The sequence below is a fragment of the Anopheles cruzii genome, chromosome 3 (assembly GCF_943734635.1).
Source record: "Anopheles cruzii chromosome 3, idAnoCruzAS_RS32_06, whole genome shotgun sequence".
Lineage (NCBI taxonomy): Eukaryota > Metazoa > Arthropoda > Insecta > Diptera > Culicidae > Anopheles > Anopheles cruzii.
The window spans coordinates 52122681-52147564 of record NC_069145.1 but is presented as its reverse complement, the minus strand read 5'-3'; the positions used below and the strand labels follow the sequence as shown (position 1 = coordinate 52147564).

The 24884-nt window shown below is 44.3% G+C and overlaps 1 protein-coding gene across 5 annotated transcripts; it reads right to left on the bottom strand.

Moving 5' to 3' along the window:
* Positions 1 to 895: 895 nt before the first annotated feature.
* On the bottom strand, positions 896 to 24419 carry LOC128275018 (PRL-1 phosphatase). 5 transcript variants are annotated; one of them, XM_053013387.1, is made up of 7 exons: positions 24183 to 24419; positions 5664 to 6563; positions 5127 to 5445; positions 3353 to 4699; positions 3065 to 3231; positions 2848 to 2991; positions 896 to 2751 (listed from the first exon to the last, which is right to left on the bottom strand). In XM_053013387.1, exons 4-7 carry the CDS (start codon positions 3473 to 3475, stop codon positions 2640 to 2642), a joined length of 546 nt encoding a protein of 181 aa, XP_052869347.1. In that variant the 5' UTR covers positions 3476 to 4699; positions 5127 to 5445; positions 5664 to 6563; positions 24183 to 24419; the 3' UTR covers positions 896 to 2639. The 5 variants fall into 5 exon arrangements, with proteins under 5 accessions (XP_052869347.1, XP_052869346.1, XP_052869350.1 ...); XM_053013386.1 differs by lacking the exon at positions 24183 to 24419 and adding an exon at positions 10063 to 10791; XM_053013390.1 differs by lacking the exon at positions 24183 to 24419 and adding an exon at positions 10063 to 10788 and having other exon boundaries at positions 2848 to 2979.
* Positions 24420 to 24884: the final 465 nt, after the last annotated feature.

The following is a 24884-nucleotide window of genomic DNA, read 5'->3' as shown; positions in this document are numbered from 1 at the left end:
AATGTTCGGACCGTGTTCAAGTTCCAGCCGCCAAAAAATCTTGTTCGCTGCCTCGTGGATGTTTGCTGTTAGGTGTGTGTGTTTTTTTTGTCATGCAAACAAAATTGAATAACCTCTTCTAAATCACCGCGAAAATAGATACAGTGAAATCTATTAGACAATAAAGATCAAAATATCAATCAATTGAATCTGACCATTGCAGAACCAAATTATCACTCAGCAGCCGTGGGTAGCTAAATACATCCAAAAATCCTTCCCTTGAAATAATTAATGTAGTGATCCTTTTCAAAGTATATTGATTTATGATATGATTCTTCTAAAACAAATCGCAAACACTGTTCACTTAATTATTAAACATATAGCGCTACAAGTCGCATAACGAATATGTCAATTCACACCACCGTAAGCACACACATGCAGACATTCGCGTAAAAGCCATCCCCAAGAGTAGTAGAGCTGATCCTGAATACTCTCGTCCGGCCCTCTCCAATATGGAAGATTGTAAACATTGTTCATCTTATTAATGGTTCAGCGTTTCGTTTGTTCGTTCGTTCTGCGTCGTTCGCTTGATGGTTTCAATGACGAATCAATTCATTTACAATAAAACCTATACTTCGTTCGCGGAAAATCGTGCCTTGCATGGCATAGAAAAAAGATAATGAATTGATGCTAGCAGCATAAGAAGGTTCGTCACAGGCGAGAGAACAACCATAAAAGCTCTTCAGGAATTTCTCCAATAATCGGCTGTCGAATGGAACACTGCGTTGTGGGAGGAAACTTCGAAAGAATTGGTCTATTAAGAGTGGCAGGAAAAATAAATAATCACTAGTAAAGTAAAGCGCAGCACAAGTGTGCCCCATCTACTATAGCATAAAACATTTATGGAATGATTGTTCAGGACTAGACCAGATTGCCCATCCTGGTTTTTCTAGGTAAGAGATCTACTACAGACACGCAAGGATTTTATGCACAAAGCTGAAGTCTAAAGTAAAAACTAGCCATCGATTAAAATAACATTCGTGAGAAGACTCTATCAACGCATAAAGCATCGTATGGTCATGTAAAATCATTATACGATCACAAACTCGATGATTTCGTTAAAAGTTTTCGTGAATTTTTACCGGTTACGATAACGAGTTAACGGCGTAAACATCGCAGGTGGTATACATTTATTCATTTAACTACTAAAATAACACACTGTGGGCCTATTATGTTACATTTAGTATTGCACGAAACGTCGGTATGCTCCTAAACATAAGTAAAATCGTATGCAGTAGGCGGTCTAGTATTTTTAAGCCGATCGCAGATTCGCTGCTACACTGGACATGCGAAAATGCATTATTTGTTGCTACGTATTCAGTACAAACCAAATTATTTGTTTGGTAAAAAAAAACAAGAAGAGCTGATTGCGATCACCTGTGACGAATTTACAAATATTATGCGCAATAACGGTTATTTTGGTTTCCCGGAAGTAGTTAGTTGTTTCATGTGAGTCCCCAAACTTCAGCCGTGAATTTTTGAAGATACAAAATTTAAGTTAAAAAATCACACCTAAGAAGTCATGTGGCACTAACGACGGAGGCGCAAATTCCCATTATAACACTCAAATATCTGTGCACGTTACGTTGCTTCAAGCCTGCAAAAGCTTCTACGAGACATGAGACGAAGGTCATTCAGTTGATTCATTTGAACACTATGCGACGTGTTTTTTACTTTCTGCTTCACGCGTTTCAGTAGTAAGCCTGGGAATCAATTTGATCCGGAAAATGTTCAATCGTTTTTTTCGGAGTTTTTCACTATGTCAGTGGTTTACCACCGCACGTTGCATGCGACTCACAAACAATTGTTCAATTATTAATAATAATCCTGCTAGCTGAGGGAGAATGGCAATGCTCAGGAAGGAACTGTAGTTCCCACATCGAGGCCTGCATTGATAATGCGGTTGTGTTGAAAAATGATATGGGACGGTGAAGGAAGTTAAAGAAAAACGTTTTTCCTAGCGCTGCTGAATAGTTCTTTAATTAGTTTTGTTTTGTTTCAGAGTGTTATTGTACAACTATTTCACAGCATTGAACTATTGCTCAGTGCTTAATGGTTTTATTACGACAAATATGATCGAAGCGAATCGACGGAGTAAACCACGCCTGATTTCTCACTTAACAGCCGCCTTGTGAAGACCACTTTTATTTTTTAAAACAGGAAACAGAATATAAGTCAATCACCTCAAGACACCTATAAATCATCACAGAGAATAAAATAATTTACATAGTTTCGGCCCTCCTTAGACACACAGAAAAAAGAAAATTGATTGACAAATCAAGACAAATAGAAGGGGGCATTTATCTTTGAGACCGATGTGATCGATTCGAGGTCCTTGTTTCCTTGATATCCTTTACTTCGGGCTGCATTAAAATAATTCACTCAACAAGCCAGAACCACCAGAGGCTGCGCAGTTTATCCGTCGACTCGTTTCGATCATTTTGATCATCTACACAATATCTGTTCGGATGATCATTTCACGTCCGCCTACCACTTCGATCTGTTGCCTGGATAACTAAATCCTTGGTTATAAATGTTGTTTTCGTTTGTTTGTCTCCTGCTTAAAATGAACACTTTAACTGGTGGGAATTTTGATAGTTTTATTGCACGCAGCACGAGTTCTTGTGACCATTTTTGTGCTTTAATCGTGACTTGGGCTTATACTTTTCTAGGTATGATAGTTGTTTGGCATTAATAGCACCTCTTCGTTTGCTGTTTCGTTGCGAACCGAAAAAGAGAGAAACAGAGAGTATGAGAGCAGCGGATTGATGTTGTTGCGTCAACGTCAAACGTCAAACATTTACTTACTCTCTTATTAATTCTACAGCTGCCTCGTACTTAAGACCTAATTCAATCAAAGCTAGTGCCACCAGAACCGGTGCCCGACCGAGACCTGCCACACAATGTACCGCAACGCATGCCTCCGGATCCTCTTGAAACCTGTAAAGAAAGCTTTTATTTACTGGTGGGATCGCTTATCCAGAGCCATCCAGGATCAAGCCATACTCCAAGGCGACACACTTACTTTTGCTTCAGAATTTCGAACCATTCCATCACGATCTCATTCGGTGGGAAGGTACCGTCCTCAAATGCCAAGTCTCGCACGGTAATGCCTTGATTGGCCAGCTCGTCGATCTTATAACTTGGCTCGCAGACGCGAACCACTACCGACACGTTATGTTTCTTCAGTTCCTACATTGCACAGAAAAGTAATGATAGATTAAGTGAATCAAAACATACGTTGTTAAAATAATGAAATGAAACAAGCTCAACCAGAGGCTAAAAGTTTCACCAAATAGGTATTGCTACTTACAGCGATGTACGGAAGAATATTAACGTCTGATGGCCGATCGGTAATCAGGAATTTCATTCCCTTAAACTCAATCCGAGCCGGTGCTGGTCTGATGTCCTTCTGACGCATGATGAGGGTTGTCATAAAAATCCTTGCTTCTCGAGTGGCAAACAACGATTCACCTACAACGGGCAGTGGGCGGCAATGGAGACGCCCCTTCTCTGATAGACACACGACGGCGAAGGAATGCGCTTTTAATGGGCAATTTAATACGATACCAATTTTTCCCACGTTCAGTCAATTTTTACCGCTTCTCTTTTACCAACAAAAGCGTCGCACGCTTTCGCGAATCCTTATCACACCTCTTTACACGACGACGACGACGACGACGACGACAGTGTCCTTTTTTGCCCAGCCGGTTTTAAGCTTTCAAAAAAGTTTATCACAAAACAAACGCCTGTTGGGCAACCGTTGATAATCTGTTCGCAAGCCCTTGTGGTTTACTGAGCGTTTCGGTTGGCGATGGGTGGCGCCACGGACGACCGTATGATTCACCGTCCACTGGTTTGTTTTCAGCTTTCGGTAACGCTTCAGCTTTCAGCTGTAATCAAACAATTCTCGCTACTATCTTATCTCCGTCACACCGTCCTTTCTCGTTTCTGTAGTTTTGCGTATTGAACGATGCGATGTTTTTGAATGTTTTGAATATTTGCCGAACGCTTTCTTTACGCGATTTCGTGCACTTCCTTTCGGTGATCTCGATCTTTGATGTCAGTTGGTTCGTTCTTGTTTCTCTTCTTGTTCACGCAACCGGCATCACGAGGACTTTGAGTGTGGCGTGTTCGAAGGGTGGGTTTTGACTGCTACGTCAGCGTAAGATGAACGCTGTGACCTTTGCAAACTTCCTCTGGAACAGTTCGTGTCGGGGAAGTATCTAAGAAAGGTGCCCAGCAAAGGCAGACGCAGTACTAGCCACTGTCAACCGAGTAACAGGCTCATAAAACGGAAAATTATCTGTCTTGAGACTCGCGCTACGCTTATCTTTTATCTCATCAGATGCTCCTCTCAGCATGCAGCATTCAAAACCACGTCTCTTTATAACCACACTAAAGCACACACGCGCGACGGACCCGCAGAGTTCTCAAATCGAACGGTAAGTACTGCTGACTAAAACCTTACTCATTGGGCGTTGTGAAAATAGGCAAACGGCGCTGGTCGAAATGTGCTACCACTGGATTCAGTGAATTTGCTTGCGTGTTTTCTTCAAGTGTGTTGCAACAAAACTAATGATTTTCCCCTCGTTTAAACCATCAACGAAACAAACGAAACACTCATGTAAAGACTGTTGTATCAACTTTTCCAAGCAACCTGCAATTACGAAATAGAAATACAAAATCCTATTACTAATACCGTATATTTTGGATGAGTCTCTTAATAGGAGAAAAATCCAAGTTTTTGTTAAAAACTGTTTAGAATTAGGACCAAGGTACAAAATAAATAATTGAATTGCTTAATGCATCTACAAAAAAAAATCATTCGTGATTTGTGATCAAAAGTCAATATTAGTATCAATATTAATTATGTTCTACAATCCATGAAAATTGTCCCGACCGACAGAGGTCGAAACCAGAATTTCTAGATTTAATGCTAGATAGAAACCATAAGCAACGTGTGTTTTACAAAACGCGTGTTCGAATACTTTAGACCAAAAAAATAAAAAGCCTGTCAATAATAATGCACCTGAGAGGACACTTAAAAAAAAAAAGTTAACCATTATGTCTACGCTGAAACTTACACTTTAATCCATCGACATTCAGGTCTAAAAAACACTGCCACCAACTTTCTGAAATAATGTTACACAGTTTCTATGAATCTTTCTGCTTCATCAATCAAAATTCGGTGGATAGGTGCTCCTTCTGGTTGTTTGCCTCAGGTTTTGTAAGATTTTCACTTGGTCAGTTTGCGGATGAAATGGACAAAACTTTGTCGCCGAAAAGTAGTTTAAGGAAGTTAGATAGCTTGCTGCAAGCAACTCCTTCTTCTCCTTTTGCTTGATGGACTCTTAAATGTGGTTTCACTATGTTATGTAGATCTATTTTACAATCAGTCTCAATCTGAAAATAAATAATTTTAGTTGTCGGCACAATGCTAAAAGTGTACATAATCGACCACTGGAGGGAGCAAAAATCGTATCTACTATTGCTTCTAATTTAGATTTAGATTACAGAAGTTGCGAACACAGAGTTGACGAGCTAACACAACATTAGAATCAAGCTTTGCTCCAGTCGGAAGCGATCGATATGGATCTAGGCTAGGGTTGCTAGGTACTTACTTTCTGCCACCGAGTTTTGCATGAAATTGTCGAAGAATTTGTTGCACACTTATGCTGGGGAGCCGCCGAAGCATACGAACGATGGGATTATTTAAGCTCGCCTGTCAATAGTTGTCGTGTGCGGTTTCAGCAGCCAAACCAAGGGACCACGTTTTCGGGGGGAGGAAATGTCGATGTTCCTGGTATGCACGCGGTATGCGCTTCGGATGAACGAGCTCGATGTGGGACGCTTTTTCGTTCCAGTAAGCTCTCCGTGGAGTACGAAAATCCGTTACTTTGTTTTGTTGTTGTGGTTGCGAGTAACGGCAGGAACACAAGAGATTTGATGTCTGATGATTTTGAATTAGCGCCAACGATCGTAGTGCTGCACTCCTTTGCTGCACAAAAACAGTGAGTCCCACTAAGATGCCGGCGACTAAGATGGCGACTAATCGGCGATGACGGCAACAATGAATGACAACAACTTCGCTTGACTGGTGAAGGCTACGGCCAAAACAATCGCATGTGCTCTACTACGTCGACGTGTAGCACTTGCTTCTCCAATTTACTACGCGCCAGCTCGGGGCCTCTCATTCGAAAGATCGCAAGTTCTTTCGCAAGCCGTTTAGATCCTGGCTATCACGCTGCGCCACTGTTGCTACCTCACCGCTACCTCTGAACTTTCTCGTCGGTCAGTCGGATGTCGCGCTCTTCTGTCCTGTCCTGGCAGCACCGCGCGCGGCTTCTGCTCGATCCTCGCGTTGCAACTTTGCGTTCCGAGTCCTCCGCTTGACGCTCACGACACTCGGCCTGGGGGAGGGAGGGGTGGCAGAGCGTGCGAATCGCTTATTTGTGTTGTGCCTGGCAGTATTCCGCGCTGTCGAGCTGAAACTCCATAGAGGTTGGAACGAGCCGCACCAGCTGGAAGAGAAAAGGGTTGGAAGGACAACGATTAGAGCCTTTCTTATGATTCCATCAGATGTTGTTATCTTTGGTGTCCAAAAACTAAACACCTCACGGAAACTGTTATCTGCAGTCCCAGACTGTCAGCCTGCGTCAGAATTGACAAAATGCCGTACAGCATAACTTGGAATGTGCCGGACATTATTGCCATTCCTCTCTGCTTCCTGCCGTCATATGACGTACGTCGATCGTTCGATTGGCCCACAAACACACTTTCAGTCGATAGAAACATGTTTTCAAGTGCAACTTTGGCGCCACACTTTGGTAGTGGTCACACCTTATCGGTGACTTCATTGGAACACCACCACCACCATTACCACCCGTCCGCGTGCGAATAGAACCGGCTTGGGTTCTATCTTATCGCCCAGTGGTGGCTCCCCACACACAGCAGCAGCCGCCCACCAATGTGCCGCGCTGTGCCTCTCAAACCGGCCCGTTTCCTCCTTTGCGACAACTATTGCGCAAAACGTTGCGAAGCGTTTACGTCAGCAAACCCAGCGGTCGGACGCGAAATAAGTGTTTTTTTGTGTGTTTAATTTCAGGTTCAGGAACATGATCACAACGCAATGGCCACACCGGTTACGTCGTCCACTTCCTCTTGAAGGTTGGTGGCGTCGCTATTTTAATTATCGATACGACGTTCGCCGTCAGCGGAGGGTTACGCGCGGATTCGCAAGCTCCTTCTAATTATACCGTCATTCCGTCGTTTCCAGAAGCATCGCGGCACGAGGCGCACCAGTGGCACTGCGCGTGACACAATTTACACGTTCCCTACCGCAAATCGGGTCGGTTACACAAAGGCGGCCTCTAGTTTTTCGAGATGTGAGACGTACACGAGCGGCAGAGGTGCACTCACTGTAAACACTCAGCCAAACACAACAAGCGCTAGAGTAAAACCCAAATCGTAGTCACCGTTGGGAGGCTGCTCAACACTACAGTCAACTGTCAACAGATGTATGATTTGATTCTTGTGCCTTGAAACCGAGTGTGCCGATAAATGAACCAGGATCAAGGTAAGCTCCTTCGGTTTGGTCGTTACATATTGCCAATTGTTTGGCCAATCTGCCAATGTTTTTGCAATGTATTACCACCAAACGGCTCGCCGCCACAATTATCTGCAATGTACGTCAATGGAGCAACCGTTTCGCATTCTTCAAAGAGTCACAAACGTACGTCGATGACATCACAGCCTAAAACCAAAAAAGTATTGCAGAGACGGTTGTGCGGTTGAGTCATGGTCTTATCACTTGGACGTTAGAAACCCGTACTTGTGGACATACATTTACGACGAAAACATCATCTATACGCCGCCGGAGGAGAGCGCGGAATTTTCGCGGCATGTCGCGCGACATATTCAAGGTATTATTTTTAGCTAAGAAAACATAGCCCAACCCACTACCTTTTATTTGTGAACTCACAACTCAAAACCATCATGGATTTTGAGCTGGACGATATTTAGAAGATATGTCCCGAGATGGGCAAAATAGCCTGAACTTGGCAGACAATCAGAAGAAGCCGAAAAAGCCGAGCAGATCGAAGCGAGTTCAATGATGTTCGAGAACCGACCGGCAGCAGCACCATCATATTGCGCATCTTCGCGGCCAGAAGAAAACGCGCCGAGTAAATATAGCCCGCAGCTGTGCATCGCAGGCCCCGTCGATCGTCGGTCGCGTCCGCTCGTCAAAATAAAAACCCATTCTTTTTCATGTGTGGGAAAAGATGTTTTGCACTCAAGATCCCGATCCTCCCAAGAGAGCCGATGTCGCCGATGTACGTGGCGCCTGTTGCGTGCGAAAAAAAGCGGGATAATTACAAACCCCCGCGGTACCACATTTTGCCGTCCTGTGTCGGCCGCCCACCGCCTAGCCCAGTCTGTCCCATAGAACGCGCAGTTGGGTCACCTTAGAAGATCGTGTGATCGGCGTGTGTTAGGTCTACTGCGCGCTTCGTAGTTCCTTTTCGCACGAGTTCCACCGCCCGTGAAATGTGATACTGAGGAGCGTTCTCCGAAGCTGTGTGAGAGCAGTCTCTCCGTCGGGGTTGCTCCCTGTCGCGGTCGCGAGACACTCCTGATGCTTGTGGTTGATGAATTGAGAACATGAAAATAGATTGCCCGCCTCTACCCGCCAACGCACTCTCTCTGCCCGGGTGTGGTCAGTGGAAATTCTTGCACCGTTTGCATTTTCTTGGCGAGACGCAACACACAAGGTGCTAGATTGTATTTCTTGCACCCAACAACTTCGCTTATAAATACCGGGGCCCGGTGCGTTTCTTCTCAGATAAAAACAAAACAGCGACGCCTTGAAAACAAACCGATGCTTTGACGCCAAACAACGGGCTTGCGGGACACAGCGCTAAGCAACAGCAGTAAGTACAGGGTGGCCCATTAAGGACTCTTTTTTTCATTAGGTTATGAAATAAAAAAGGGCTGAATATTGTTCGATGCTTGAACATTTATTTGAGAGGTTAATTCACCAAATTTATCGACATCAACCATCTACAGCCATACATCGTCGGCCACGATCGTGTGTTCGGAAATGGAACATTCAACAGAAATGGTGATATGAATGTAGCGACCTCGTCGTAGCAATATCTTTTCGAAAAAGTACGCGTATACGAATTCGAGCAGTCGAGTAGCATCGTCGAGCAGGATTTACGAAAAATCGTCAAGTATTCATTGACAATGTTTTCTCCGCACAATCGGATATTACTCAAGTTAGTTCATGTGTGACACTCAATGCATTCAGAAGCACTAAACGATATCTCCCGATCATAAAAATAAAAATTGAGAAATAAAACAAGATTTCTACATTGGTGACCCCGACGTGATATGAATATGAATTAGCCTTCGAGAAGTTGAGATTGGACACCATTGGCCTTTGTTATCTTTGGGCTGCGGTGAAAGATAAATATTATTCGAACGAAGTAGCAACCATAAGAAGACATCAAGACCGAAATTTAAATTGCCATTCTCGATATGTGGCCACAGACAGTCGAAAATGTACTCAGCAATAGGTCGATTTAATAGGCTACTGCTAAGCTGGTGAATTGACATCCTTTCAAATGAACGTTCAAGCATCGTAAAATATTACGTCGTTTTTTTCATAACCAAATGCAAAAAGAGTCCTTAATGGGCCACCCTGTAGGAGCCTGAGCTCGAGCATGCAAAGTTGCTTCCCCGATGATAGCATTGCTGCAGATTGTGCTTCAATTTCATTTTCTTATCGATCCACCGACCGCGCAGACAACGAAGAGCTGCCCGCGCACAGGATGCGCAACTACAATTTATCACTTATCACACTGGCGGGGCAAATGGTTCTGCGGTCGAAAGATAACAACTAACGCCAACTGCAATGCGCGCTGATAAGCTCTGAGCGCCCCCGTGAGATGCAAATCTTCCCTCACGTGTCTGGCAGTCGAACAGGAGAGAAACCTGAGCCTAAGGCAGGCCACTTACGTGAGAGACCTTATTCCTTTCAGCAGCTGCTGGTCAAGCAACAGGACCCGTCCAAACAATTACACTTTCGGTCCACCCGCGGTCCGCGGTGGGTGTTGTTGGGTTAAGTTTTGTTGATCACCCGATCCCGATCCCCTCATGTGACGCTCTCCTTAAAGAATGCCTGTACGATGGCGCGCCGACAGCAGAGCTCACTCGGTGGCAGAAGTCTCCTTCGCCGTCGCCCGGGTCGAACGGTTCCGGGCTTGGCGCTGTATCGATGAGCTGCGAGCGAGGATCGTGGTGGCTGCAGCTGCTGCTGTGATACGATTTCGGGACACGGCCCCCCCTTACTGTCAATCATGAAAAACGAAAGATGCACCCGTGATGACGGTCACATACGCGCGCGCGCCAAGTTTCCACAAGGTTTTGGCTCGGGAAGCTTAAGCAATCTACGCCGTACGGACGGGACGGGACGCTTGGTCTTTGACGGAGTGGGTTTCGAGTTCGAGTTGTAGACGCAGCAGCCACACTTTTATTTTTGTTTGATGTTCAGTTTGAAGTTGACAACAACACTGGCGGTTCACGGGAACCGAACTGAGAGCTACGGGGCTCTACACTTAGTCACACAGTTCAACCGAAGCGAGGGGAAAACCCATGGTTCGCTTCGCTGGTAACACACACAGAACGACGCAAAAAAGGCACCAGATTCGCGAACTATTCGCCGACAATTTCCTCTCAGCTTCCGGAGCTTCTTTCCCCGGGGATGTGCTCTCTGTGGGCGCTCTACTAACTGACTGAGAGACTCGTGAGAAACTCTTCTGCGACTCTGCCGCGAGCCATTGCCAGGCGCGATGAATCGACCGTTGTTCCCACGACATTCGTCGTCGTAGTAGATTGATGGACGGCGTGTGCGTGTCTCTGTGTCCGTGGGGTTTAGTGTCTCATCGCGCCAACGGCTTATGTACCCTTCAACCTCACTGTTAAGCGTGGCTCCAAGTGGCGGATGGGCCGGCCGGCACTTCCTCCCCCCCGGTCAGATAACAACCGGTGGGGGGGCAGGCATCACTCACATCATTCGATTGCCACCAATCGCGACGTACTGGGGGCTGGCTGTGTGCGCAAACGACAATGGCCAATGCTTGTCGTGACGCACAATCCCTGTTTGGGGTTTGGCTGTACTAGGCTGTTCAAAAAGTTCGTAGCCTCGACAAGAAAAATACATTTTTACGGTTTTAAATGCACTTTACTATTTTATATGGCCTTCCTGAACATCAATACACTTGTGCCAAGGAGACTCCGATTTATAAATTCCATCCCTGAAGTGATTATCTGGAAGGGCTTCAAACTACGCTTCTCCGCAGCTCTTATGACGTCTCCATTTGATGAAAAACGTTTTCCACGCATGTTTTTTTTTGGTCTGAAAACAGATGGAAGTCGCTAGAGGCCAAATCTGGTGGATACGGTGGATACTGCAACAATTCGAACTTTAATTCATGGATTTTTTCCATTTTCACTTTCAGTTGGTCTAAAAGGTTACAACCACAATCGAAATTTATTGTTTTACCAGTGTGTAAGTAATCCGCTTACAAAATTCCATTCGCATCCCACAAAACTGATACTGAACACTTTTTTGGGCGATTTCTGGCCCCGAACTCGGATCCGGAGAACCGGGTTCACACCAGTCTTTAGCCTCTTATTTTGATTCAAGATCATAGTGATAGACCCAAGTCTCATCCGTAATGATGAATCGACGCACAAAATCCTTGCCCCAAATGTTACCCAGAATGTTGCATTCGAATGCGTTTTTGTTCCATTTTTAGCGAATTCGGTACCTAATTTGCACACAGCTTTCAGGAACCCAAAACTTCAGTCAAAATACTGGTTATACTGCTCAATGAGATGGCTAGGCCTTGTACTAAACCTCTTTCAGTGATTCGACGATTTTCCAATACGATATCCTGTATTTTTTCTACGATTTCAGGTGCTTGGTCTGTTTTTGGACGATTTTGAAATGGATCGTCTTGAAGGCAAGTACGACCACGTTTTAACTAAAAAAGCCCCTTTTAATGTACTAAAGGGTGGGCCTGTCAAAAATTGGTCAACTTCAACGTGACGAATTCATTCGAATCAGGAGGAGCATCATCTCAAAGCTTTGCACCGTCAGCGCGAAAATCCGAACTACTCGCACGCCAAGTTAGAGAAATTGTTGAATATGGCCAAATCAACGAATCACAAACTCTCCGTCCAAGATGTCGCAAGCAAGCTGGAAGTATCGTGCATCGAACTATGAAACGTGCTGTTCTGGCAATCAACAAGAAAGTAGTGACTCCAAATTATGGCGACAAGCAAAACATGTCGGCCAGAAAACGATCGCGGAATCTGTGCATAGAGATAGACGTAGTGCAGGATGATGAAACCTACGTCAAAGCAAACTTTAAACAGCTTCCTGGACAGGAGTACTATAGTGCAACTGAAAGAGGAAAGGTAGAAGAGATTTGCAAGAACATAAAGCTGTCGAAATCCGCAAAGAAATATCTCGTATGCGGGCTTTCTGTTCCTATGGTTTTGAAAGTGGCATTTACATCAACCACCATATGTCCGAGAGTGCCTAAATCAACGTCTTTTGCGTTTCCTAGAAAAAAAAGGTTCTTTTCTGTTTTGGTTGGATTTAGCATCATGTATTCATGGGAAAAAGGCCATGGAGTGGTCCAGGTGGTGCCCAAAAACATGAACCCTCCCAACACCCCAGAGCTCCGCCCAATCGAAAAATATTGGGCCATCGTCAACCGGAACCTCAAGAAGACTCGTGCAAGAGTTGATGAAAGGAGTAAAACCAAAGGTTCGGCAATTCGCATTCCTTAAGACATATGACAGTTGAATAATATTTTTTTACATATTCTGTAAAAAACGAGCTTTCAAAATATTTTTTTTTTTTATTTTTTAATAAATTTTTTGACTGATTTACACATTTTTTTGTTTAACCAACGTTGGACATACACCCTTCAATTGAAGACGAAGATTCCTCATGTGTATAAGGAATCTCAACATTCGTTCATAATTTTCCTTTGCTTTGAAACCTTTTAAAATTCAATCACTGCACGATATTTGATTTTTTCCATTGTAAAACATACTGTGACATGTCGATACTAAATGGCTGGTAAAAAAGAATTGAGCGACCGATTGAAATGAAACATCACATACGTTTATAGAAAGAGTGTATCAACATAACAAAAAAAAAGGGTGTTATCGAGGCTTCGAACTTATTGAACACCCCAGTAGATAGCTCTCTGCGCCCTAATGGTTTCCCCATCGTCCCCGTATTGGTGAGAAGAGGCTCAAATCGGCAGCTGAATACATTCAAGTTGTTCGTTCACCCAGCAGAGATCCGGTTGGGTGGCTTCACAGAACCAGTTACAGGCAGACATTGCCGAGCAACTCATGTATCACCTGAGAGTATTGGGTGTCACCGACAATCGATACACGCGCTCGACGAAGCCACGATTTGGAAACATTTGAAAGTACCCCATATTCCTTACGAAAATAGTCCAGGAAGGCACATCCGGTTAAGATCGTTATCGGGAGCTATGGGAACAATGTTTGTTTCTTCGCCGAATCATCGAAGCCTTTTCGAACATCCATCTACAACCGCGCGAAAATTACAAATCAAAAACGGAGAGAACTATTGACATTTCAAGGATCGAAGTCACCCTCGAACGCGAAGGTTTTGTTTGCATTCTGTCAGCTCATCAATCAGTGCCTGGCGCAAAAGCAAGATCACCGCGTGCGCATAGAGGTCATGTGACGGTCCGCGGGGAGATAAACATTGGTCAAGGTTGAAAAATCCCAGGTGGAGTCCTCAGGGGGTGACAACTGACAGGACACAGCTGGTGTTGTAAGTCTGAACAAAAAATCTCCACTCAGCATCGCCAAACTTTTCACTGCTTCTAAATATTGGCGAAATCGGAAACTGCGCCTCAGTCTTACTGCGCGCGGTCATCTGACCATTTTCAGGGGCGGAAAGCGCCACCTCAAATGTTGACAATTGTGTGTCGTTAGTTGCTGCTGCTTTGAAATATCTCCCACGTCAACCCCGGCCGGCGGACTGGCGGGATGGATTGTATGGTGAGGGTTTTGCGTGAAAAAGCAACACTTTACCGCTTTATTGGCTACAGCACTCTCGTGGACGTGCACGTTCTCATGCGCGGTCGGAAATAAATGGCTAACCACGTTTTTTATGACCTAATTACATGATTCAAAGTTTAAACGTGCCAATGTAAACCAGAGCAGCACTAGAGTTGGCATCTTTTGCGGCTTCTTACGGGTAAAACTCGCACCAAGAGGCAAACACGAGAAGAAACATTTGGCTGAAGTCGGATGTAAGAGCAGAATGTGGTGCTAATCACTCAGGTATGAACTCAGAGGTGTCCGGCGTTAAGCTTAAGGTACTAAGAGCCGAAGTTATGACGATTAAATTACATTTTCGTTATACTTTATTATTCGTTATTCGTTATTGACTAACGTTAGTATTGATCCTCATACTTAACAAAATCTTACCCCAAATGGTGCCGGGCAAGGGCCACAAGTGTACAGGGCCAGAATCAGGGATTGTAGGGCAGACCATTGCCAGTTCGACAGTAGCCAGAAGCCCTTTCGAATCAATTTTACCCGACCAGCAGCCGGGAATATGCGCCACATCTTGGCACACCGTGCGGAGGTGAAGGATAGCGCATGGAAGGACTTGTTGTGCCCTTGTTAAGTCAGTAAAGGTCGTGACACGACCGCCCATTCGTCCGTTTCGTCAACAGTGCGCCGCCGACACCGACGACCGTTGGAGAGTGAACGTGATGATTACGGGTGCAGGAAGCAGGAAGCACTTTTTATCGGCCCGTGTCTCGTTACCGACATCATTTGACTATCGATTTGTGGTTGCATAATTGCATCCGTTTGTGGTTTCCATGAGCACCAGTAGCAATCACGGTTGCCACCGCTTTGTGGGAGGCGTGTAGTTTTGTAACTGTACCGATTGACGTAATAAGATCATCCAATCATGATGCAAACTTTACGTATATAAACACATTAAGAGAATTGATTTAGAGCGGACACGGCTAGACAAAAACCAAATCCAAATATGCCTCCAGAACTCTGACATCCTTCGCACTCTGATGTCGCACTCCTAGCGTCCAGGTTTATGAACTTGTTCTTGTCCACCGACCCCGTCGAAGTCGAAGCGTGCTAATGTTCGTTTCGGAAAATGTATAGATTGCCAAGAATTCCAACGCATTACAACCTATTTCGCCATATGCTGCAACCGGAGCTATGCGAGGCAGATGCCACGGGGGTAAGCAGGAGCCACTTAGACGTGTGGTAGTTCACGAGGCACGTGTAACAGTTAGTATTCGGGATTCGAACGACGTGAGAAATGCACTCGGCATCGCATCCACAACCGACGTGGTGGCCGACATCGAACTTCCGTTCGTCTATAATTTCCCGATAAGCGTGGGTCGCCGAGGCTACGAAATTAGACCGAAATCGTAATGGCACGTTCCGAGCAGACGGCTTCAGCAAATCGAGCGGCAGAAGCAGCGCAGCGACCTGCGCTGAAAATAAATCTAGCCCATTCGCTGTGACACCAGTCAAGGCGCGCCGCCCAGTGGTTGTTTGAATAAGGAAAACAACGAATGAAAAAAAAATCACACTAAGGCATTATTGCCGGCACGAGGACGAATGCCACGCGCCAAGGTTAGCTTCAGCCGGAGGTCATCGCGCTACCATTCGAAGCGTAGTTTTCCAGTTGTTTACCAATATCTTTAGTAGTAAATTTGCACCCCTAAACAATTGCGTGGAGTGCACGACTAGCAAAATTGATTGATTCTTGCCGGACAACATTACCTTCGAAGACACTCCCCGTTATGGCTACTATCTTGCAACATGCTGCCGATAAACTGTTGAGCGCCGCGCACGTTGCGAACATCTACCGACGGCCAGGGTTTCAATATTTACCTCAAAAAATGAGCAGACTTTCCGCACCCTCTCTTTAACGCGTTAAGATATTAAACGTACGAGTAACAAAATAAATTATTAACCAATAATCGCTAAGAAATGAACATAAAAGAGAGAAAATAAAAATGCTGTGGAGGTACTCACACACTGGTAACACATCGTTCAAAAAGTCCCGGGACTAACTATGAAAACAACATTTTATCGGCAAAATTCTTAATTATTCATCAACATAATCTCCTTAAAGTGTAATACAATTATTCCACACTTCTCTAACTTTTCAATTTCATGTTTGTAGAACGGTTTGTCTTTTGACTCAAAATGACCCTCAGTAGCAGCGATCACCTCCTCATTCGAGCCATATCTTTTTCCCTGGAGCATCTTTTTGAGATCCGTAAAGAGCCAGTAGTCGCTAGAGGCCAGATCCGGATGAGGAAGCAGTTGAAAGCCTAATTCTTTGAAGTTAATCATCGTTTTGATTGAATTGTGCCATGGTGGCTTTTGTTCCATTGTGAGCAAACGCGGCACCCATTTTGAGAAAACCTTTTTCATATCCATTTTTTGGTGCAAAATAGTAAATGCACTACCAGTTGATATGTTCACCATCTTAGCTATCTCGTGCACTTTCATTTTGCGGTCATCCATCGCGATTTTCAATACTTATTTGGTGTTTTCTGGATTTAGTGCCTCATTTGGCCGACCCGATTGTTCCGCATCATTTTTATCAGCACGACCGCATAGAAGTCAGCATACCTCCGAAAAATGGTTGGTTTAGACAGAGTAGAGTCCGGACAACGTTTTTCAAGCCATTGCTGAGCTTCAACAGTGTTTTTTCCCATTAGAAAACAATGTTTTATCAACACACGAAACTCGCTTTGGTCCATTTTTTCAGGATTGCAAAAGTAGCGTCACTTTAACCACTATAGCTTTCTTGGTTATGCTTCGAATTACATCAAATTTTGACACACCTCATCTGAAGGTTGGTACTTCCGAACCCTGGTATATGAATTGCATTATTAGCGCCATCTCTATGGTAGTCCCGGGACTTTTTGAACGGTGTGATAGTCTCAAAACATGCCAAGAAGTCATAGCGTCATAGCCTGTTTCCTTGATCCTTGAACGTTGGCATATTCCTTGATTTATATTGCTGCATTAAAACACCAATTTGTCATTACTTTGCGTAAGACACTTGCTGCATGCTGCAAAACCACACTTTTCGCACGTTAGCGAATTGGCAAATAGCGGAACAAATTGCTTGCGAATTAGACGTAACGTATTCATTCAACCCGCGAGCTCAACAATGTACGCTTTTCAGACGTACTCTCGTGAGGAAAATGTATATTTATTTAGCTCCTGTGATGGCACATCTGTTTCAAGTGCTGTCCCAGAATGAGCCCTTCCGTTGACGAGTAAACAATTCGGTATATTTCCTAACCGCTTGTTTCTGGCATACACGGTTACAGAGTACTAATGAGGAACTAACAGCAGAGAAGAACAGTGGGTCACACAAAACTTGGACTCTCGAAGGAGTAATGATCGTAACATTGTCAATTACACCTCTGCCACTCTTACGTAATTGAACATACTATATTGAAAGCTTATAAAAACCAGTATATTTAGAAACGTTTGCTTGAAATTTTCATGTAACAAACCCGCTCGTTATTTAACTGTTTGATCGGTTTAGTGCAATCAACATGTCATGTTTAGTGTTTCAGTACCGCAGTGCCACCCAGAAAACTTGTCCAATAAATAGTTTCAAACTATAATTAATTTGTTTGTTTATCACTTCCTCGGAGCAATCAGAAACGATCCATCATAAAGTCCATTCCGCAGCTTAACTTACGGGACGCTCGGAACAGCAGCAGCACTACGAAAGCTACAAAAGCCACAAGACTATTCTTGCGCTTCCTTTTCCCTCACCACCACCACTGGACAGCAACCATCACACGACAGACTAAACAAACGGAGCAGAAAGTTGTAGAATATCGAATGTCACGCAAAATCCAAAAGACGTTTTTTCCATGCCACGTGCAACGGGCCCTTATTGACCTAGCCCTTCCGCGCGCTTCGTCGAGTGTCGCAACATTGCGCCACAATGCCACACCGGCGTATTATTATCGATTTTTCAAACACTGGATATTTTTATCAAACTGCCGGCTTCCATTTAGTGTAAACGTTTGACCTTTAATCCCCGCAGGACCCGCGCGCGCTGTAGGGTGATACACCCAGGAGATTGTACCGGAGTCATACTGCCCGCTGAAAGACATTCCAAAACGGACACGAATATCGTCGCCGCTGCGTGATGAGCTCAATTAAACGAGCTAATTGACTTTTGCGTTCTTGTCACGGGAAGATACTTGAAAGATTAGAGAACACGAAGGAAAGGTAAAGCAAATGGGAATTTATCGTCACTATTGAGCAACATGTTTTACACGATTTAGTTCACAAAATGTCTTCCACATTAAAATGGGAATTATTAAAGAAACCTTGGAAGAAAAGTTGTGACTTTATCAAGTCACAATTGTTGGCATCATTAGTATGCATGCATCGATCACGTTAGAAAGTAGTGTACATCACATCAATACGATCAATTCAATTCAACTAACATTATCTGCACATAAGATTTGAAGGTGAAGTCAAAATTTGTTTAGTATTTAACGGGAACGCCAAACACAGAACATTCCTCAAAGGTTGATATTGTCGAAGGGTTAACAATTAGTATAACAATTAGTACAGGGTGAATATAAAAAACTGCAACAAAGTAAAACGCCATATTTTTTTCATTTTTGATTCAATTTTATTGAATGAAAGCCAAAAATGTCGGAAATTTCATAAAATTTTAGAACAAATTAGGTTTGTTCGAATTGGTCACCTTTGGCACGAATTATGGCCTTCAAACGGCCAATGAAACCGTAACACGTTGCCCGCAAGTGGCTCTGCGGTATTTTGTCCCATTCTCGGCGAAGCGTTTGCTTGAGGTGATCGAAAGTTTGGTATTTTTTAGTTCAAACCTTGCTTTCTCAAATACCCCAGGCACAATAGTCCAACGGATTGGCATCCGGAGATTTTGGTACTCATTGTGCGGTGGAAATGAAGCGAGGAACCTCATTTTTTAACCATTCTTGGGTAGCGCGTGCTGAGTGCGATGGTGCTGAGTCCTGTTGGAATGTCTAAGGTCTGCGACCGAAATGTTTGCGTGCCCTAGGCTCCAATACACTCTTCAGAATATTTTGCGATAATATTCGGCATTTATTTTGACGCCACGGTCGATTAATACGAGCAGATAGCGACCATCGGCTGTTATGGCGGCCCACACCCCCACCATGGCCGGCGCTTGAGTTCTGGTGGCCAACCGAAGGTGTAAATTTTCAGCTGACCTCTCTGGCAAGTAAACACGATCATTTTATTTGTTTACAAACTGCTGGATAACGAATGGTTTCTCATCGGACAAAACCAAATTCGGCAGTTCACCACTCGCGGCCAAGCGAAGCAAGTTTTTGGCTCTTTCGAGTCTATCTTTTTTTTGTGCATCGGTAAGATCTTGCACTTTCTGGATCTTCAAGCGCTTTAGTCCAAGCTCGTTTTTCAATATTTTCCGAATGGAAGTTTGCGATATGTTCAGCTCACGGGCCATTTTTCTGCCACTGCGACGCGGATTTCGATCAAGTCACTGCTTCACTTTTCGAACCATTTCTGGTGATGTTGCTGTTTTTTTTCGTCCACTTCCTTGACGTCAGGCTACGCCACCAGTATCACTGTAACGAGCGATGGTATGAGACACAAAAGATTTATTAACATTTAAATGCTGGAGGGCTCTAACGATAGCCACTTGTGGTTTTCCAGCCAAATATAATGAAATCACACTGTTACGCTTGAATTCCATCACGAATAACTTTTCTTCTGAAAAATTCGCACCAAAATGCTTTTGCACGCTTCTAAACAATATAATGAGCTGTCACTGGAATAAATCTGACAGCTGTCAGACGAGAGGTTTAGAAATCACAGCTGTCTGAAGTTTGTTGCATTTTTTTATACATTCACCCTGTAAATCATATTATTGGAGTCTATCCATTCTTCTTTGAACACGTAATTTTCCGCTACACATACCACTTCAAAGGGCATTTTTAAAGTCACTCACTCAGCTCATTTCGAACGAAACGATCGTTTTTCATTTCGATTGCAATGATAATCAATCCAATTTTATAAATTTATAGAAGATGAAAGTTCAATCGATTAGCCGAAAGTACATTTGAAATATTGTGGCCATTTTCATATCTATTGCATTTAAATTTATTATTAATGTCGAATGTTAGTTTTTGGCACCATGAAACGTATATTGAATGGTAGCCGCATCAAAGGTGCATAATGATGGTCATTATAATAATAGAACCTTTAGAACATCCGTGGAAATTGCAGTGCTAAATATCTAATGCGAAAATACAATCTGAGGTTATGGAGTTATAAAAACGGCCCAGTCCGTTTTTCTTGGACATAAAAAACCCTGAGTTTGACCATGCTTCAACTAAACAGCGAGCGTGTCATTTCGAGGTACGATCATGCAAGTAAAGATCATTGAACTGAAGCAAAAACTGATCCGCATTCAAGAACCGCACAACATATGATCTTCCCATCTTTGAGCGGACAGACGGTGAAACAGAAAATCGCGCTAAAACCAAGCCTAAAGCAAAGCAAGTAAAAAAAAGGGACCGCCCGTTTGCTCCTTTCCTTGCAGTGCGCAAAATGTGCAGAGAAACAAAATGGCGAAGCAGCAGTGGCTGCATTTATTATGCTTCGTTTGGAGTCGTACACACGAAGCAGCGGGTTCATCCGCACCTTTCCTCCTCTTTTCTGCAACCGTTATCCAACTGACAAAAGACCAGGAATTCGGTGCATATCCAACATCGTTACACCGGGTCAGCTGCGGGCATCGTTGAAGGCATGCATAAATTTGTACGACCTCTCTTAAAGCTGTTGCTGACAGGGAGCAGTTTAAAGAGTACCAGTCCCAAATCCCCAATTCCACTCACAAGCTACAGGGAGTTCCTCTGCAGAGGGCGGCTTAATATATTTTTCCATCTTCACCAACGAGCTTAAAAACTGATAACAAAATTCAGATTCTTCTCCATACGGATAATGGCTGGAAAACGCGTGTAAAGCTGTGCGATGTATCCTCATGATATGACTCCGCATCTGTATTATATTCTTTGTATCCGACATCCTTTTTGCTTCTTGATCGCGGCTTCATTTTGTCGAGGGCACTCGATGAACTGTGAAGGTCCTAACGTGTAGCATTCACAGAAGCATTCAAGCAGAACATAAATATAATGGAGTTATGATCGCGTTACCTTTAACCCTTCCCGATTCAGTGCATACGAGGCCAATTACTTTTGCCAGTTGTTGGTGCAACGGATCCGAACATAAGCCCAACAACAACTTTTCAAGCAACAGCCTGAAGACACACTGTGCACGGAATAATGTGTTTGCCCCCGTCGAATCGGCGGTCACGTCAGTTCGTTCGAGCCGCATGCATTTTCGTTGCTAATGGCGCAAAATTTTTGGTGCATTCGTGGCCATTCTCTGGCTGCACTGCGAACCCAAAAGACTCCCAACAAAAGAAACCGAAAACCGTTTTTGGTTTTTCGTTTTTCATCTCAATCGCCGCCATCGTTTGCTCTGCCTTTACTTGCGATTCCTTGCGGAGCAACATGTTGCAGAACCGAAGGGTAATGACCCGATCAAGGTTATTCAACCCCCTCGACTTCCTTTGCAACCAACCAGACACGGGATTCAGCAACAAAAAAAAACCCTTGGTCCCTCTTTGCCGGCGTGTACCCCTTTTTCCTGTGGCCGCCAATTTCGTATTTTTCTTGATTCAGAACACAGAATGGATTCGTTGTTTTTAACGCGTTAAGTGAGACTTTTGATGTGTAAAAACATTCATTCGAATCTATGGCCAGACCTAGATCTTGAAAAGAGGCGTACATTCAGTTCGCCTAAAAATGCTAAAAAATGAGGCCGCAATTAATGAAAGAAAACCAACCTTAAAACAAAGACTTAAAATCTCGATCAGCACTGACATTGATTACCACGAAAAGAATTCGACAGTCAGTCGTTTCCTTTAGTTCATCTGCGAATGAAACGCAAGTTTGGTAATAGTAGAAACTCCACCAGCCTTTTACATAATATTAATATTCACACAAATTCGCAGGCCCTGTGCTATAAATGAAAAAAAATGCAAAAAATTCAACAAAGACACGAGACGATGCGTGCTTTTTTCATGTATTAGTATGAAAGCGATATTTGGGAACGGTAATTTCAAGAAGAGATCTTCGACGGATCGGGTTGCGAAGGGGTTTTCGTCTAGACGGATAAAAAATGGTGCAATTTCAGAAGGGGTTCGGAAACGGACACCGAATTTGGTAGCATAACTTGGGGAGAAGATGAGAATGAAAGACTTTGGAACTAATCCACCAAGCCGTTCGCTTCGCTCAGTTCTCATGTTCCGGAGATACTACGAGTTAATAAATCAAGTAAATATTGGTTGGACTGTGGTTTTCGAGACGATGGCCGAATTATTTCCGGCACAATCAATGTTAAAATATCCATCCACGATCTTGAGAAAATTAGTTATTTGATTTTTATACGACGCAGAAAGTACTCTAACCGATAATAAGCTAATAAACGAGTTTTGGATGTCGAGGATGTCCAACAAAGTTACATATTTTCTCAACACGCAACTAACCTCCTGTGTATTGGAGATATTTGGCCTAAAAGCATCATAAATTATTCCACGGCAAAGGGCTTCAAACGATGTGTTTATCGAAGGTAAACAACATTCCATACCAGGCACACCATCAGGTCAGAAAGACCGCCCAGAAATCACATTGAACAAAGTTATTGATTGCCTTTAGGAACGGAATATTTCAACATTATTGGCCGCAGCTTCATTAGATTTTGCGGAACCTATTTTAAGGCCACGAAAACACATCGTTTGTCGCGGTATTGAAAACGGAACCCATTGTAGATGTAGTTTTTGGTATATTACACCGACGTCCCAGACGTTGGAACTACACAAACTTCCTTCTCCCCGGATTCCTTCCGGATAGGGCCAAGGCACCGCATGTGCGTGTGTGTGTGTTGGGAACGGAACGACACGGAGCGGCACTCGGCAACTATATCTAGGACACAGTTCGAGTTATGATAGTTTCCACCCGTTTTCCGCCCGACCCGAACCCCCGCTCGGGCTCCGCAAGGCGCGTCAACCGCGGTGTCGGATAGCTCGTCTTTGTTCTTCGGATCCTTCCATTCCGCGGTTGTCGGCCCAACATTTCGCGGCGGGTTCTTTCTCACGCAACAGCGAACCAGCGGCCGACCGAGAGGGATTCGTTCCGCCTTTTTTACATTTTCTGCTACAGAAGACCGTTGCTTGGCCCGGGCGCGGCGGGCGGCTTCGCGAGCCGCAGGGAAGTTCATTGCCTTGGCCGATCTAAATTTAACGTACGTGAAATGGGCAAATCGCCGCTGGGGCACCTGCGATCGATATGCAAGAGAAAATCTAGAGCCCATGACGTAAACGGGGCCACAACAGCCCTGAAGGTGTCACACGGACCGAATTGCGCCATACTACTTTCTCCACTCCAACAGCACAAACAGTACACCAAATGTAATCAATTTCGGTCTCCTGCGTTCCCCGTCTTTTTGCGCTCTATTCCGGCGGATTGTGCGATGCGAAAATTTTACATCTCCTTCTCCGTTTCGCTGCACATCCGTCTAGAGCGTCGGTGGGTCTAACACACCCACAAATGAGTTATAAATTTATTCTGGACGGCGGGGAATGTACCAAAACTGAAACGGGTATTAGAACGGGTCGGAATCGTAGTAGTGGTGGTGTGGCCATGGTCAAATCCCAACAAACGAATGGCAATAAACTACCCGTGGTTTTGGTAACAAAAGCAACTTAAACTTGGCCTTTCGTTCCGTTCACAGAACCGATGCTCATCCGTATTTCTCGGTGTTGAATGAATCGTCCATGAATGAGACGCGCTGTTGCGACAGCTGATTTCCAACATGTTACGATACAATGGCGAAGGAAATGACCATAATGTTGAGTAGTTTGTGGGTTGAAGGCGGTCGCTACTTACCACTAAAGCCATACACATTGAATTAGCGAGTATAACGGGATCGAACCGCGTAGATTTTGGTCGAGAAACACACAAGTGCCAAGCACTGGACCACGGCGTGCGATACAGCAGCAGACGGCAGGTTGGGTGGCGAAACAGCTCTGCGTCTGGTTTCACCAATTTCAGTAACCCTTCCTCACTCACACCAACACACACAGCAGCAGTATGTAATTGCCCGGCGATCGCAGACTAAATTTCGCAATATTGCAAGCCACGAGCCAATCCTTTCGCTACTCTGTTACTCTTCCAATCTTTATCTCACGGGCCTTGATTTTTGGCAACAGGACCGCTTCTAGACCGGAACGTAGGTTTCCTTCGCTACCACGGTACCGCGGTTGGTTCCAGCTTCTTTCCGATGCATAGATGCTGGAGAGAACAACAATTTCACTTCAACTGCAGAGCAATACACACCCCGAGTGGTAATGACGGCGGCGGCGGCGACGACGACGTTTTGACAAAGTGGCACGCACACAAGCACTCGCTGGCTTCACACGCACACACGCACGATCCTGCTGCTGCTGTACACTTATTGGACTTCTTCTTCCGCCACGGCAATTTTACTTTTTCACCCCGTCTGCTGCTGCTGGCACAGAGATGATGATAAAGAGGCGCGTATACACACCACCACGAGAGGATACACGATGGATTTATTTTCGCCAACTA